The sequence below is a fragment of the Dromiciops gliroides genome, chromosome 1 (genome assembly GCF_019393635.1).
Source record: "Dromiciops gliroides isolate mDroGli1 chromosome 1, mDroGli1.pri, whole genome shotgun sequence".
In the NCBI taxonomy this organism is placed as follows: Eukaryota; Metazoa; Chordata; class Mammalia; order Microbiotheria; family Microbiotheriidae; genus Dromiciops; species Dromiciops gliroides.
In genome coordinates, this window is record NC_057861.1 from 69,622,066 (window position 1) to 69,639,594 (window position 17,529).

The window sequence follows — 17,529 nt, forward strand, 5'->3', positions numbered from 1 at the left end:
AATGGACTAAAATTCTGAGGGGAAAGTCAGTCCACGGAGGCTGGGGAACTCTCAAGAAATTCTGAAGCCTCAAAGAAAAAGAAGTCAAATGAGGAGGTAAGGGTACACAAAGAGTTCACCAACCAACATAGATTTTAAAAGCAAACATACGCAAGAACCAAGCAAGGGCAGGTAGCAAGCAGGATAAATACAAGAGCATGGCATGGTCCTGTAAAGAGGAGACTGGAGATTGGTGAGGAAAACAAAACAACCAAAAGGAAGTTTTAAAGCTATGGGATGGGGGGGGGGAAGGGAGGGGTTTGAGCTTGAGGACATGAGAAAGAGATACAACCACTGCTTGGAATGGATGGGGTGAAGATAACTGATGATGGAGAGAAGGAAGAGCTGACTGTTCAGCTGTTATTTGAGTTCTCTTTTACCTCCCAAGGAGGAGGTAAAGGAACAAAAAAATAGACATCAACCTTATTTTAGCCAATATAAGTAAGGAAATCATGAAAGAACACCAAGCTGCCCTTGAATTCAAGTCACTTTTCTAAGATTTCCCTGTACCCTAGGAATTTCAGCTAACTGGCAGATGTGATCTTTGAAAGATCATGGCAAACTAGAAGTACTAGAGTAGAGGCCAAATGCCCTGATTTTTTTTTTAAATAGAAGAGAATAAAGTTTGCAGTATGATTCTAGAATATATTATTAAAAGGATACTTAGTTAACGTGAGAAAGGAAGAAAAGATTACAAAACATAAGTATGGCTTCATCAAGAGTAGGTTATACCTAGGGACAGCTAGGTGGCACAGTGGATAAAGCACCAGCCCTGAATTCAAGAGGACCTGAGTTCAAAACCGACCTCAGACACTTGACACTTACTACCTGTGTGACCCTGGACAAGTCACTTAACCCTCATTGCCCTGCAAAAAAAAAAAAAAGTAGATTATACCCAACCTCCTTTCCTTTTTTGACAGATTTATTAGACTGATAGATAGAGAAATGCTATGGAGACAGTTAACTTAGATTTTATTTTGGCTGGGCAATGAGGGTTAAGTGACTTGCCCAGGGTCACACAGCTAGTGTCACCTAGCTGCCCCTAACTTAGATTTTTAGCAAAGCATTTGACAAGGTCTTTCATACTATTCAGATTTTTTTTAAAAAGCATAGATTAAACAGTAAACTCCAATTTTGAGCTGGAAGGGATCATAGAGTCACAGATCTAAATAAGGAAGGAACCCCACAGGTCGTCTTGTTCAGTCCCCTCTCTTTTTGCAGATAAGGAAACTGAGTCCTAGAAAAGTGAAGGGACTTGCCCAAGGGTATACACACAGTAGTTGACAGGTCCAGGATTTAAGACAAGGTCTTTTGATGCCAAGTCTAGACCTCTTTATGTTGCCTCTTCCCGACAATTAGGGGGCTTAAGAACAGAGTGAATGGCTGAAACAAAATAATCATCATTAATGGCTCAGTGTCAACTTAGAACAAAAACTCTTGTTGATGCCCCTGGGGATCTGTACATGGTTTTGAGCTATTTAACCAATGGCTTTGATAAAGGTGTAGATAGCATGTTGATCCAATTTGCAGATGACACAGTGCTGAAACTGATAGCTAACAGTGAGAGGACTTACATTTTGACAGGCCCATATAAGCAAAAACTTCCTGACAGAGGAAACTAGGTGGCATAGTAGATAAACCCCCAGCCCTGGATTCAGGAGGACCTGAGTCCAAATCCAGCCTCAGACACTTAACACTTACTAGCTCTGTGACCCGGGGCAAGTCACTTAAGCTTCATTGCCTTACCAAAAAAAACTTCCTGACAATTAGAGCTGTCCAAAAGTGGAACCAAATATCTCCGGAGGTAGTGGAATCCCACTGACTAAAGACTTTCAATCGAAAGCTGGAGGGGATTCCTCATAAAGTTACATCCACTGGTCTCTCAGATATTTTCTAGTGCTAAGATTCTGTGAGTGGATCAGAGAGGCCAAGTATAAGAGAGATTGTAGACATTATCACTAATGCCTAGATTCTGATAGTGGTACCATCAACAGAATCAGAAAAGTTAGAGGGAAAGGAAGGAAATGAGCGTTTATAATGTGCTTACTGTGTGCCAGGCACTGTGCTATGGAGAGTTTGGGGAATTACAATGAGTATAGAATAGTCCCTAATTTCAGTTTTAGGTGTCAGCAAGACATACAGGTAAAAGTGTCTAGCAGGCACTTGGAGAAATAAGATTGGATCTCAGATGAGAGATTAGGACTATTTGTTTAAATGTTGAAATATAATAATGATTTTTCAAAGCTTATGAATGTTATTTTATTTAATTATGCAACAACCCAATTCAATAAATTTGGCAAGTATTCCCATTTTACAAATGAGGAACCCAAGGGATTAAATTACTTATCCAGAAATGCAAATTGAAACAACTCTGAGGTATCACCTCACACCTATCAGATTGGCTAATATGACAGAGAAGGAAAATTATAAATGTTGGAGAAGCTGTGGAAAAATTGAAACACTGATTCATTGTTAGTGGAGTTGTGAACTGATCAACCATTCTGGAGAGCAGTTTGAAACTATGCCCAAAAGGCTATAGGACTGTGCATATCCTTTGACCCAGTAATACCACTACTAGGTCTGTATCCCAAAGAGATCATAAAATTACTTATCCAGTGTTATGTCTCTCAGGAAAAACAGAGCCAGGACTGGAAAATTCAATTGTCTTGACATCAAGATGTCTTATAATTTTGTAACCTGTGGGTTTGCGTGGACCAGATTCAATATTAGGATCTTTTCTTACTAAATACTGTTCTCTTTGACTCCTGGCCCAACTTAAAAAATTTCCTTGAGATTTGGATCATGTCTAGCACTTTCCTCCCCCTCTGCCCACCAAGAATAAAAAGGAACAGGCTCCCTTGAAAACTCTCACCCTAACAAAACTTGGCATACAAGACAGACTTTATTTAACCCTGCAGAAATTGCAAAGGACTTGTACAGGAGGCCATAGACAGTCAAGACCACTATCCTCCCCTCTCCAACGTGTTCTGCCTCTGTCAGGGATCTACACAGTACTCCAAATTTATAGTATAACCCAGGGGTTGAGAACTTGCTTGAAAGTAGAAAATGCTTAGTGTTGCTAGGGCACCAACCTCTTCACCCAGACCTTCACAGTCCACATAATTCACAGTATAAGAGAAGGGCAAAATTCACAACTTGGATTTGCCCCTTGCCAAACTTCCGTTCTGGACCCAGAGTTGGTCCAGGAACTCCTCCACGGCTCCACCATGCCAGGCTTTCTGGAGCTTCTCGTTTGATCCAGGAGCCCTTCATTAAGCCACATCCCTACTGCTGTAAGGTTCCCCAGAGAGCAAGTTTCTCAGAAAGGGCTACATGTTTGCACCATCTTCACTCCAGGGAACTGGATGTGTGTCCAACCAATTTATCTCACCAATCCAACTTCTTTCCAGTTCTTCAGACTCCCTTTTAGAGGCCAAGTTCAAGGATTAGCCTGGATATATGAACTAGAAGTGAATCATCCTCAATATAATGTAAAGGAGCAAGAACTAACCCATTCCAGAATTAAAACCTCCTTCAATAAGGAGGCACAAAAGGGATTCTGAAGGTAGCATGGCAGACATAGCAGGGGACTGGAGTCAGGAAGACCCAGATTCAAATGTGACCTCAGATACTTAGTAGTTATGTGACCCTGGGCAAGTCAGCTAACCTCTGCCCCAGCTTCCTCATCTGTAAAATGAGGATAATCATAGCACCTATTTCAGAGACTCATTTTTCAAATCAAATGAGAAAATATCTATAAAGTACTTTGGCAAGCCTAGAGTGATTTAGAAATGCTATGGCTGCTATTGTTGTTATTCTCCTGAGTGTGCACTTACATTTTGTTTTTTGGTTTTTTGGGGGTTTTTTTGGTGAGGCAGTTGGGGTTAAGTGACTTGCCCAGGGTCACACAGCTAATAAGTGTTAAGTGTCTGAGGTCGGATTTGAACTCAGGTACTCCTGACTCCAGGGCCAGTGCTCTATCCACTGCGCCACCTAGCTGCCTGCCCTTACATTTTAAAAGGGTGAATGCTTCTAAATCAGAAGTTAGAGAGATGCCAGGTTTTTATTTTTTACTCACTACTCGTATGAGCTTAAGCAAGTCATTCATCCTCTCTGGACTTCAGTTTTCTCATCTTTATAATGAAAGGGTGGACTAGATGAACTAAATACTACAATTACCTCATGATTCTTCAACAAAGTCAGAAAAGCAGCATGTGGAGCAAAGTCCGCTGAAAATGGAAGTCAGGACCCTGGGTTTGAATCTGGCTCAGATGTTTCCCAATTGAGAAAGATGGGCCAAATTCTTTTACCACTCTGAAGAGAAAAAGTCAGGTACACAGAAGCAGAACTGAGTGCTGTGATGGGGATTGGGAGGGTCAGGGGAATCAGCTCCAGGATGTTCTTCCCTCAAATGTTTGAATTGGGATCCTATTGTAGGCAGTCCTTCCAAGTCATTCACATTCTCGACCTCACAATCATTTTAAATTCTTTCCCCTCTTTCACCCTCCATATGCAATCAGTTGTAGATATGGATTCCCTCCCTTAGATTCATTTTTTTTTTGTGGGGCAATGAGGGTTAAGTGACTTGCCTAGGATCACACAGCTAGTGTCAACTCAGGTCCTCCTGAATCCAGGACCAGTGTTTTTTTTTTTTTTATCCATTGTACCACCTAGCTGCCCCACCTCCCTAAGATTCATCAAGCTAGCCACCCATTACCATATGCCTTGCCTACTTCAGTAGCCTCCAAATTGCTGTCTCTGCCTCTACTTTCTCCTTTCTCCAATTCTTCCTCCACACCACTGCCAAATTTCTATTCCTAATGAAGAACATATCTGACCATGTCCCTTCCCTGCTCAGAAAGGTTCAGTGGTTCCCTTATTGCCACAGGATAAAGTGCAGATTCCTTTGGCCCTTCACAGTCTGTCTCTTACCTATATTTCTAGACCGATTTCACACATCACTCGAATTTTACACATGAGCACACACACATGCACATTACATTCTAGCAAAATTTGACTACTTCTGATGTTCTCTATAGACATGTCTACTTCCCTACTTCTGCAACAAACTGTTTCCCAGGCAAGAAATTCTGTTCTTCATCCCCTCTACATTTAAGAATCCCTGGCTCCCTTCAGTGCCTTCAGTTTTTTTCCCCACAAAAAAAACCTTTTCCAGTGCCCCCCAATTTATTGTCATTTTGTATATTTTTTGTATTTACTTCTCTACCCTATTCTCTTCCTATCCTCCTCAATAGAATGTAAGCTCCTGGAGGTCAGAGATTGTTTTCTCTGTCTATGCCTGGAACACAGTAAAACATTTAATGAGTCAATAAGCATTTATGAAATGCCTCCCATGTGCCAGGCATTGTGTTAAGCACTGCTAATACAAAGACAGGCCTTACTCTCAAGGAACTTGCAGCCTAATGGGGAAGACAACATGCAAACAACTATATACAAAAAGCTATAGACAAGATAAATTGTAGATAATAAATAGAGGGAAAGTACCAATATTAAGGAGGATTGGGAAAGGCTTCCTGTAGGTGATGGGATTTTAATTAGGACTTGAAAGAAGCCAGGAGAGATAAAGAGCGACAGTATTCCAGGCCTGGGGGACAGCCAAAGAAAATGCCCTGAGCTGAGAGATGGAGTGGCTTGTTCGTGGAACAGAAGGAGGCCAGTGTCACTGAATCAAAGAGAGTGCATGATTAGTGGTTCAGGAGACAGTGTAAAAAATATGGATGGTGAGGGGGGGGGGGGTTAGGTTATGAAGGATTTTGAACGCCAGAAGATCTTTTATTTGATTCTGAAAGCAATAGAGAGCCACTGGTATGTGACATGGTCAGATCTGAGTTTTAGGAAGGTCCCTTTTGCAGCTGAACTGTGGTGAGGATAGATTGGAGTGGTGATATACTTGAGGCAGGCAGACCCAACAGCCTGATGCAATAGTTCAAGTAATGGGCCTGCAGCAGGGGGACGACAATGTCAGAGGAGAGAAATGTAGAGCTAAACAATCCTATTGGGAAAAGCAACGAATTTGGAGTCCAAAATGACAGTCTACTTCCTTCAGCCACTTACTGACCGCTTCAAGACAGCAAACATTTAAAGGCTTGATATCTGTTAGGCAGAGACAAAAAGGAAACAAGTCCAGAATAAATGCCTTCCCTTCTCCAAGCCTCAGTTTCTTCTTTTGTTCAGGGAGATCGGACCAGATTGATTTCCAGACTCTTTCAGCTCTCTAAACCAGAATCTATAATTGAAAACCAGGCAAAGGGGCGGGATGGCCTGGCCAAGGGGCGGGGCTTGCTCTGATCCCCAGGTGTGGGTAGGGTACAGAGGCCTCGGCTCCTACACCCGGGTAGAGTAGATTCGAGAAGGGCGGGGCCCTGGGGCGGGGAGCTTGTTGAACTAGGTGGGGGTCCCAGAAGGCCGCGGGAGAACTGACTCGCGCCCTGCGGGGGGCGGGGGCGTTGCAAAAGGGAGGAGCAAAGAAGGCGGAGGAGTGCGTCTCGAGACCGCAACCGTTGGCAATCCTACCCCGCCCCCCAAGGGTCACGTGGTGCGACTCCGGCGCCCGGGATTGGGCAGTGCGGCGCGAGGGGCGGAGCGGAAGGTTCTGGAGAGGGCTGGCGGGCTCTGGAAGCTTCCGCCGGGCGGGTATATAGCGTCCGGGCCGGGGCGGCGGCGGCGGAGCCGTAGGGACGGCGGCGGGAGGGTGGGGGTCATGGGTAAGGATTACTACCAGACGCTGGGCCTGGCCCGGGGCGCCTCGGACGAAGAGATCAAGCGAGCCTACCGCCGGCAAGCGCTACGCTACCACCCAGACAAGAACAAGGAGCCCGGCGCCGAGGAGAAGTTCAAGGAGATCGCCGAGGCCTACGACGTGCTCAGCGACCCGCGCAAGAGGGACATCTTTGACCGCTACGGGGAGGAGGGTGAGTCAGGGGCCCGCTGGAGCGGGAGTGGGGTCAGCTGGGAGCAGCCCGGGCAGCGCTGCAAGAGGCCGCCTCCGGAAAACCAGGCGCCTCTTTGAGCTCGGAGCCGCCGGGCCCCGGGGATGGCGCTCGCGGCGAGGCCGGGCTCCTGCGAGCCTGCGCCGTCCGCCCGGAGCCTCCCTCCCGGGAGACGGGGCACCTCTATCTGACGTTTGCTCGCCCCGCTGCCCGCCTTCGGGTTTTGCAATAAACAAGTGTTACTTTTTCCCTCCTCATCCCCGGTGGGGCTGCTGGCCCCCGGCCCCCGTGCCCATTGGCTACGCTGCTCTGCATTCCGATTGGCAGCCATTCGATGAGAGGTGGAGACCTGGCTGGCTCACCAGCTGGCTGTCATGTCCGTAGAAGCTTCTAGCATGTTTGTTAGTCATACCCCCAAAGAAGTTAGACCGGAGGCAGGGAGATTGTCAGGTTTTACTGTGGGCCTTCACCAGCCTTTGGGTGTGGGCAAAGGATCTACAAGTACATTAGGCGGGGTCTGCTTTTGTTCCTCCCCACTCCTTAGCAAACTTGTTTGATGACTCCCCTTAGCCCCATTCCCCTGGAAATGCACTTAGTATGCTTTCACATGGGAATATTAATAATAGTTTATGCTAACTCCTGAATCCAATAGGTAAACTGGGGGGTTTTCCCTACCTTAACTCGGTAAGAAAAAGATCTAGATGTCTTGGATGTGAAGCATATAACAGTCAGGAGTTGCAGAACTAGAGGATGCTCTGGATGGTCGAATTGTGCTTTGAAAAAAGGAGGGGGGGGTGTTGTGGTTTGGTTTTTTTTTCCCCAAGCTCTAATAAAATGATCTTTCTGAGCATCTTATATACCTTAAAGGAACAGGGGAAATACTTTAAAGTACTGATGTGGCAGTCAAGGCTCAAAGGGCATCAGGATCAAAGAGTAGCCATTCTTTAAAAGTACTGACTATAAGTAACTGGAAATGTCGTATTTTGCCATTTAGAAAGAAGGATTTTATACAGGATGCAACAGAAACTTTACTGAAATTTTAAGCTAGTAAAGCTGAAAACTTTTGAGCCTTGTATATTTTGACCTCAAGGAGTAACCAGCTGAAATCTAGGCATGTCAAGTAGAAGTTAATACTGCTTTTAAATTTTCAACCCTTATTGCTTGGGCTAGCACCAAAATATGTTCTAGTAATTTTCCTCATAAGCTAGGCAGTCCAAGGCTAGGATGCAAAAGCCTAGCTTCTTCTTCCTATTTATAACATACTGTCTCTCTGTTCTGAAATAAAATCGTTTCTAAGTGGGAAAAACAGGAGTATAGAAAATGGAGCAAAAAAGCAATGCTTTTTAATTCCCTGCTGATGCCCAGATCCTCTCTCCTTGGCTGGGGAAAAAGAGGGAGTTCTAGAACAAGAAAAACAGTTTTATTTGAATTCTTATTTCTCCTTTTTCAGGACTGAAGGGAGGTGGCCCTAGTAGTGGTAGCAGTGCTGGTCCTAACGGTGCCTCCTTCAGCTACACTTTCCATGGGGACCCTCATGCCATGTTTGCTGAGTTCTTTGGTGGCCGCAACCCTTTTGACACCTTTTTTGGTCAACGAAACGGGGAAGAAGGCATGGACGTTGATGACCCATTTTCCAACTTCCCATTGGGTATGGGTGGCTTTACCAATATGAACTTTGGCCGACCCCGTCCAGCCCAGGAACACAGTCGCCGAAAACAGGATCCCCCGGTTACTCACGACCTTCGGGTCTCACTTGAGGAGATCTATAGTGGTTGTACCAAAAAGATGAAGATCTCCCACAAGCGGCTTAACCCCGATGGGAAGAGCATCCGCAATGAGGACAAGATCCTGACCATTGAAGTGAAAAGAGGGTGGAAAGAGGGGACCAAGATTACCTTCCCAAAAGAGGGGGACCAAACTTCAACCAACATTCCAGCTGACATTGTCTTTGTTTTAAAGGACAAGCCACACAATATATTTAAGAGAGATGGGTCTGATGTAATTTACCCAGCGAGGATCTCCCTCCGTGAGGTAAGGCAGGACATCGATAAATATAAGTCATAGGAGTCTGGGCTTTACAAACCTTAGAGAAATAGACTTGTGGCCTGAAAGTGACCACCAGCAATGACATTCCAGGCCTTTTGATCCCAAGTTTAGTATAGTGTCTGTATACACTGTGTTCTCCCTTACCTAAAACTTAAATATCTCTCAGCAGAATTTAGAGACAGATGTTTTGATTGCTTTTATGTGATTAGTCATGTGAATCTGTGCAGAGACACTTTCTGGAATTGCTACAGGGGTCTATACGAGACAAATTGAAGGGAAAGTCTTAGCTACTTACCCCAGTAAAGAGTCATCCCTACCCAGTCAAAGTCTTTATTTAATCTTATGCCTTTGCTTTTAGGCCCTGTGTGGCTGTACAGTGAATGTCCCAACGCTGGATGGCAGGACCATACCCATAGTGTTCAAGGATGTCATCAGGCCTGGAATGAGGCGGAAGGTTCCTGGAGAAGGCCTTCCCCTCCCCAAAACACCAGAGAAACGTGGAGACCTCATAATTGAGTTTGAAGTGAATTTCCCTGACAGAATTCCCCAGTCTTCAAGAACCGTCCTGGAGCAGATCCTGCCTATATAGCAATCTCTGCTCCCTAAGGACTGAACCAAGGACATTTCCAAAGCTCAAGGTTTTCTGGACCATCTCCAACAGTTGTGGGCCCCCAGGGTGGGAGGGACCACAGAGGGTTTTCATATGCTGAATGTTTCCAGAGAATATATTACAATCTTTCAAAGTCTTGCATTAGGCCTCAGTGGTTTTTCAAACAATAGGTTCACAGGTAATGGAGTAGCACAAAAGCATTCCAAGGAATTTGACCCTCTTTAAATGGTGCCAGTATAACTAGACTCCTCCCCCTTTTCCCAGGAACAATACAAGTTTTCTGTCATCTCCAGCTCAGACCCTGAGCTATATCAACTACCCCCACATACACACTCCCTCCTTTAGATGGAAAGCATTAGACCCACAATTGGACTCTGCTGTTCTTTAGCAGTTTTGGCTCTTATTGTTAGTTGATGTCTGCCTGGAGTACAGTCCTGGTTGCAAGACCATTTCTGCTCCTCATTGCTGTTTGTGGTGTTATTGATATGTATTTTATTCCAACTTTGTCTTCATGTGTCTTGTTTTTGCTTCCAAAAAATAATTACATCCTTTCTTGCTGTCCCAGAATGAAACCTTTATAATTTACCTTCAGAATTGCCTTGATGGTGTCCAAAAGCCAACAGAAAGAGAGAAAATGGGAGACTTGGCTTGGGTAACCAATGGGGTATTCTAAAATTTTTTCTCTATAGTCATTTCTCTATAGCCCATTCATAGGTTGGGGTCCATTATTGTCTTTTCCTCTTTTTGGACCACCTGGGATGTACAGGATTTAGCATTAACCCTGCAAATCCCTTAACCCAGTGTGAACAAAATGGACTCTGGACTCTCAAAGGGATCCAATCCTTTTGAATTTAGCACAGCCCTAGTTATAATCCCTTTTGATAAAAGGGTCTTTGCTTCTGATACAGGAGCACCATGGAACTTCTGTAAATAATTTTTGTATAAATCTGTATAAATTTGGTGTGCACTTAAAAAAACCCAATGCATTACAGCTGCTGCTCTCTGTATGGGGCCATATTGGAATTAAAATGAAATTTTTGGGGTTGTTTTTTTTGGAACAACTTTGTCTCTTCCCTGGAAATGGGTCTGGTGCTCAGGCCTGTAGATTTAATTGTAAGGTTGCTGCTGCAGACACGAGACCAAAGCATATGACTTGTCAATGTGCAGTACGTCAGGATTAAAGACTGATGCTAAACCACAGGAGAGCCTTCCCACGACTCTGTTTCGGGGTATTCTAGAACTGGAGGGAGGGGGCTGGTAGGGGTGGGATGGGCTTTGGTAATACCCAGGGACACAAGGAAGGAGCCAGGGAAACTTTTCTTCTCAGGTCCTGAGAATTAGTCCTGAGACCCTCTAGCTGGCTTTTCCAGGCATTCCTGAGGGTTTTTGATTGCCATCTAACCAATTCTCCAGTGGTCTTTATTCCCACCCCCTTAGAAGGCAGGTGTACAATTCAATCAAACATTAAAAAACAAGCAGTCAGGGTTGAGAAGCAATAGTTACCTGAGTTAATGTCATCTTGTACCCTGGTTCCTAGTTCTACCTGGGGAATCTCCACCCAGAGTGACCCTTCTAAAAACTTGTTAAAGTAGATTTGTTGGGCAGCTGGGTGGCGCAGTGGATAAAGCACCGGCCCTGAATTCAGGAGTTCCTGAATTCAAATCCAGCCTCAGACACTTGACACTTACTAGCTGTGTGACCCTGGGCAAGTCACTTAACCCTCATTGCCCTGCCCAAAAAAAAAATTTGTTTTTGCTCATCTCAAAACATAGTAAAATAATTGCTGTTTTGCTGTTGTAGGGCTAATTCTGAGATAGAATTTTTTTGCCCCCTATCTAATCCAGCCCAACATGAACATTTGTTAAACACCTACTATGTGCTAAGCCACGGAAATACAAAAAATAAACTAGTCTCTGTCCTCAAGGAGTTGATGTACTGAAGTGGACCCTACCTCACAAAACTACCAAGCCCCCTCCTTTCTAAAGTCAAGCATCACTGCATATATCAGTAATGAGGTAATTTAGTGAGGGACCTTTCATGCTAAAACCCTGGAGTAAATATTCCCAACAACTTCCATCCAAAATGAATGAAATAGAAAAAAGCTTATGCTTAATGGCCAAAAAATAGAGCCTTAAAAGATGATTTAGCCCAATTCCACAAATTAGATCAAAGCTGCTTTTTTTTCTTTCTTTTTTGGGGGGGGGGGTGAGGCAATTGGGGTTAAGTGACTTGCCCAGGATCACACAGCTAGTAAGAGTCCTAGGTCACATTTGAACTCAGGTCCTCCTGAATCCAAGGTTGGTGCTCTATCCACTGCGCCACCTAGCTGCCCCTACATCAAAGCTTCTTAAACTGGGTCTTGACCCAATATGGAGTCATGTAACTGAATGTGGGGGGGTCACAAAAAAAATTTGGCAACAGCAAAAGGTTTGATATATCTACCCCTTCTGTGTAAAAATTTCTTGGGTGGGGCATTAGATGGTGCAGTGGATAAAGCACAGGCCCTGGATTCAGGAGGACCTGAGTTCAAATCCAGCCTCAGACACTTGACACTAGCTGTGTGACTCTGGACAAGTCACTTAACCCTCATTGCCCTGCCTCCCCCCCCCCAAAAAAAAAAGTCCAGCTCTAGGGTAGACAATACTAAATTCATTTTCAGATGAGGAAAAAGTTTTGGAAGCATGAAGTTATTAAGCCATGGTCACAGCACTGGAAGACCCAGCCAGATTGGAACCCCACTCTTTCTGACAATGGGTAACACACTTTTTCTGGTTTGCTGTGCTATTTCATCCAGCACTGATGCCCTAATGTCAGTTCATGTTTTCAAAGGACTTAACTCCCACCTGGTCTGGTAAAGTGTAGGTGATGTCTCTGTGAGGAGATCTCAAACCCAGATCTCACACTGCATCTGAATTCTGAGCTTGGCTCTAAAGGCTAGCTGAAATGGAAATTGGATCGATCAAGCATTTATTCATCATCCACTATGTGCCAGGCACTGCATTAGATACAAAAATTAAAATGAAACAGTTACATTTCAAAGGGATGGGATACAACACAGATGTGTGGAGAGATGCATGGGCAGATCTAGATGGATGTGTGAGATATACCTTAGTGCGTGCACACACAGACATACGGAAATCATGGAATGAAGTTGTTTTGGAGCCAGAGGACACAGGCTACTGCTCTGCTACTAACTGTGCAATTTTGAACATGTCACCATTCTGTGTGGGCCTTACTTTATTCCTACATAGATAAGGGTTGGAATCAATGATTTCCCCCTGTCCTTTCAGCTCCAGATTTTATTCCTGAAGCCAATTTGGTTTCATTGCTATCACAACTTCCCCTCTCTCTGCCTCCATGATCCCTGTTCAAGAAGGGACTGGAGAGCTCATTTGCAGGGCTTAGTAAGGGAGCTTCTAGGACAAGGGCCAGGTTAGGAGTCACAGACAGTTTTAGAGAGGAAGGAAGCTGGTGCTTGTATGGAGTAAGCTTGGAGGTTGGCTTTGAAAGGAATTCAGTGGCTATGCTGTCAGCTGAGGGTGATAATGCCCTTTTCTGCTGAGCTTTGGGATTTAAAGCTAACCCCTCTGTGCCCTCAGTGATCTGGCCTGGGAACCAGCAGCTTAGAGCCCTCTCTTCCCTGACTAGCCTCTGCCGGAGACTCTTCTAAGGCTAGGGAAAGGTTTTTGCCAAAGGCAGCCGGCATCTTTCTAGGCTCTCCCCCTCCCCCTGCTTCTAGGCCTACACGCTAGTACTTGATGACAGACCTAAGATAGACTGTCAACCGGAAGGCACCTTCGTACAATCACTAATGACAGCCCGGTTCAGATAATGCTTTAAAGTTTTACAAAACACTTTCCATACATTAGCTCTTTTGTTCCTCATAATAAGCCTGTGAAACAGGTGCCATCATCCTCATTTTGTAGATGAAACAAGCTCAAAGAGATTAAGTACTAGGAATCTGCTAAACTCCTGAGGCAGGATTCAAATTCAGGGATTCCTCCAGGACTCCATCAGTGCCTCTCATCCATCTAGGAAAATGCCCTTAATCAAGTCAGTGACAGAATCGAAGAATTTAGAGCTGTTAGGGGCCAGCCCCCTCATTTTATAGAAGAAACTGAACCTGAGAGTGACAAAGTAACTTGATTCAAGTCACACAGGTGGTAAGCAGCAGAGCTGAAATTTGAACCTGGGTCTCCTGCTTGTCAATCCCGTGTTCTGTTCAGAAGGATCATAGATTTAGAGGCTATCCAAGGCCACTTGTTCTGGTATTTAAAGCTACAAATGTACCTTTCCAGTCTTTTCATGTTTCACTTCTCCTCCACTCACTCTGCAATCTAGCCATACTGGCACACTCTACCTCGAACTCAGTCCCCATGGCATTACAGTGCCTGTTCCCCCCTACCACCACCCCTGGAATTTTCACCTTCCTGACCACCCACTTATTAGAATCCCTGGCTTCCTTTAACACTCAATGCAAACATGGGGCAGCTAGGTGGGGCAGTAGATAAAGCACTGGCCCTGGATTCAGGAGGACCTGAGTTCAAATCTGGCCTCAAGATACTTGACACTTACTAGCTGTGTGACCCTGGGCAAATCACTTTTTTTTTGTCGGGGCAATGGGGGTTAAGTGACTTGCCCAGGGTCACACAGCTAGTAAGTGTCAAGTGTCTGAGGCTGGATTTGAACTCAGGTCCTCCTGAATCCAGGGCCAGCACTTTAACCACTGTGCCATCTAGCTGCCCCCTGGGCAAGTCACTTAACTCTCATTGCCCCAACCCTAAATAAATAAATGAATGAACGAATAAATAAATACTCAATGCAAACATCACCTTCTAAAGGGGACCTTTCCTGCCTCCTTCCCTTCTCCCAGACCTGCTCAGTGGCACATACCTAATTATCTACATGCAGTCTCACCCACTAGAACATAAGCTTCTACAGAACAGGGACTTGTTGTGCCTCCCATTGTGTCCCCAGTAGCTTAGCACAGGACTTGGCTTCTAATAAGTGCTGGTTGATTGATCTAATCCAACCTCCCCCTCATTTTACAGATGTGTAAAGTGAGGAGGCACAGAGAGGTTAGGCAATTTGCTTAGAGTCACACAGGTGAAAAGAATGTCAAAAAGTGAAATTGGAAGCCAAATCTGGTGCTGAACCCAGGGCTCTTTCCACTGGACCGCTGTGTGTCTGAGTAAGTGCACCAAACCGATTCCGAGTGAGGCTTTCACCCAGCTGTTCATCAAGGGCTGTTTGAACACCACCCCCATGCCGTGGGCAGAGCTCTTCAGCTTGTCTCCTCAGAGTTCCTAGGCACCCCTTTGCCTTTGGAGTGGTCGCTTTGACCAGGAAAAGGATCTGTCCTGAATCCCTGCCTCTGCTTCTGGCCTTTCCGCCTCAGGTTTCCTTTCCCAGCAGTGCCCTTCCTTGCCCAGCCCAATCCTGTCGGGCTGGTTGGGTGAGCTAGAGGTTGCACTTGTGCTCACGAAGGGCAGCGTGAGCACTGAACTTCATTCAGGCACATCAACAAACTGCATCCTAGAATGGTGCGGAAATGGGGGGGAGTGGGGAAGCAGATGAGAAGACCTCTATTCACATCCCACATCTCTAACTTGCTACTTGTGCCGCTTACTCTCTACCCGCAGATCTCAGTGTCCTCATCTGTAAAATGAGGGGGTGGGGGTGGTGTAGCTGATCTCTTACTGGCCTTCCAACTCGAAATCCTAGCTGAGCTGTAGGCCCCTTCCCGGCCCTGTCCTTTTCCACCTTCTTAATCCTCTTCCCATCCTACTGGGCCTATTTTCTCATGTCCTTCAGCCTCACTGTCTTTCCCTGCCCTCCCCCAGCGACACAATGGTTTTGTTACTTTTAATCAGAATATCTAGAGGTCATAAAATGATAGGATTTAGAACTAGGAAGGAGCCTTAGAGGTCGTCTAACAAGCAAAAGGCCCTGGATTGATTGGGGGGGGGGGGGAGAGCAGGGGAAAGCTGGGTTTGAATCTCAGTCGTGCTACTTAATCTCTGGGATTTATCCTACCCATCTGTAAAATGACATGGTTGGATGAGGTCATAGTATTTGGTATGGGAAGAGATTTTAGGTCTATGTTTTACAGAGAAAACTCAGATAAGTGGAGCAAGCCATCCAAAATCACGCAGCTAATAAGTGTGACCCAGACTCCCAATCCAGAGTTCTTTCTCACTGCTCCCTGCTTATTGCCTGGGGAGTTTCAATTCCTAGCAACAGGTGCCCCTTGCTAGCCCTTGTCTGTCTTCTGTTGTCCCTGCTGCAACCCCCCTCTGCCTCCTTCCCTTCCAAACTGAATTTGGCATCGGAAGACCTGACGTTGAATTCTAGCTCTTCTTAGTAGCTGCCTGACCTGAGGCAGGCAGGCTCTTCTCTCTCAACCTCAGTTTCTTCCTCTGTAAAGTGAGGACTGTCCTGAGTGATCTCTATGGTTCCTTCCAGTTCTAGATCCTGTGAGTGTTGCTTGGGTGAGACAAGTTTGGGGTGCTGAGGGAGCCTCTTTAGAGTTCGCCATCTCCAGAGTATTGGCATTCACTATGACAACCAGTCGCTCTAATGGGATGGCAGAGGCTACCCCTCCCTCCCCCCCCCCAAGGGAGAAGGGACAGTAACTCTGTTGTCCCTGACTTCCTGATACAACAAGATTGATCTGTTTGCCCTAAAGGGGTGGGGGGTAGGAGATGCTGTCTCCGGATTTTTCCTCTACTTTGCTCCATTTTTGCCCTATAAGCCACACATTCCCTCAGTAATCAGTCTGTCCCTAGCAACCTCATCTGAGAGCAGCTTCCGGCCTTTCCCTCCAGACTGGGAACAGCAGGAATCAGTTATATACTGATGTAGAGGCGAAAGGGAATAAACACCACCCACCCTGCCAGTTTCCCAGGGGAGGCTGAGAGAACTACAATTCCCCGAATGCCTATTAAAAAAAAAGCTCACTCCTTTCCGAGGTAGGTCTCATGAAGTTATCTCCTGGGTCCCTGGAATATATCATAGAATTCTTTGGGAACCAGAAGAAATATTAGAGATTATTTAATCCAACTTTCTCGGGGGCAGCTAGATGGCACAGTGGTGAAGCACCGGCCCTGGATTCAAGAGTACCTGAGTTCAAATCCGGCCTCAGACACTTGACACTTAGTAGCTGTGTGACCCTGGGCAAGTCACTTAACCCTCATTGCCCTGCAAAAAAAAACCCCCAAAAATAATAAAAAAAATAATCCAACTTTCTCATTTTACAGTGGAAGACAGTCCCAAAGGAGATTTATCCAAGGCTAGCATTTGATTGCAAATCCCGCCCCTATCATCTCTGCAGATGTACCGGAATGATTCATAAAATCTCATTTCCCCAAGGCTTTTGCACTTAAAATTCTATCCCATGTTTTCTATTGGGCTTTTTAGGAGAAGGCTAAAGAGTCTCTGGGGATAGTGAATCTGCCTCCTAATGACTCCTATTTTCCGTTGATGCATCATGAAGTAAGACCAGGCATAAGGAAAGGTTAAGGGACCAAGCATTCATTAAGCACCTACTAGGTGCCAGGCACTATGCTAATCGGCTTACAAATATTACCTCACTTGCTCCTCACAACAACCCTATGAGATAGGTGCTATTTTAGGTCTGCGTTTCACAGTTGAGGAAAATGAGGCAGACACAAGTAAGTGTCCTTGCCCAGGATCACACTGAGCCGAATTTGAATACAGGTCTTCCTGACTCCTGAGAGAAGGCTGTGAGGTTATTTTAGAAAACACAACACGTGTAGTAGGATTAGCGCTAATCTTGGAAACAAAATAACAGCAACCAGAATTTAGTGATTTAAGGGTTGCAAAGAAGCATCGTGGCGACATACTGGCTGTGTGACTCTGAGG

The 17,529-nt window shown here is 45.3% G+C and overlaps 1 protein-coding gene across 1 annotated transcript; it reads left to right on the forward strand.

Annotated features, from left to right (window-relative positions):
- The first annotated feature begins 6,715 nt into the window (after positions 1-6,715).
- Positions 6,716-10,845, forward strand: DNAJB1 (DnaJ heat shock protein family (Hsp40) member B1). Its single transcript, XM_043976163.1, has 3 exons — positions 6,716-6,971; positions 8,440-9,020; positions 9,394-10,845. Exons 1-3 carry the CDS (start codon positions 6,761-6,763, stop codon positions 9,622-9,624), a joined length of 1,023 nt encoding a protein of 340 aa, XP_043832098.1. The 5' UTR covers positions 6,716-6,760; the 3' UTR covers positions 9,625-10,845.
- The last annotated feature ends 6,684 nt before the right edge of the window (positions 10,846-17,529 follow it).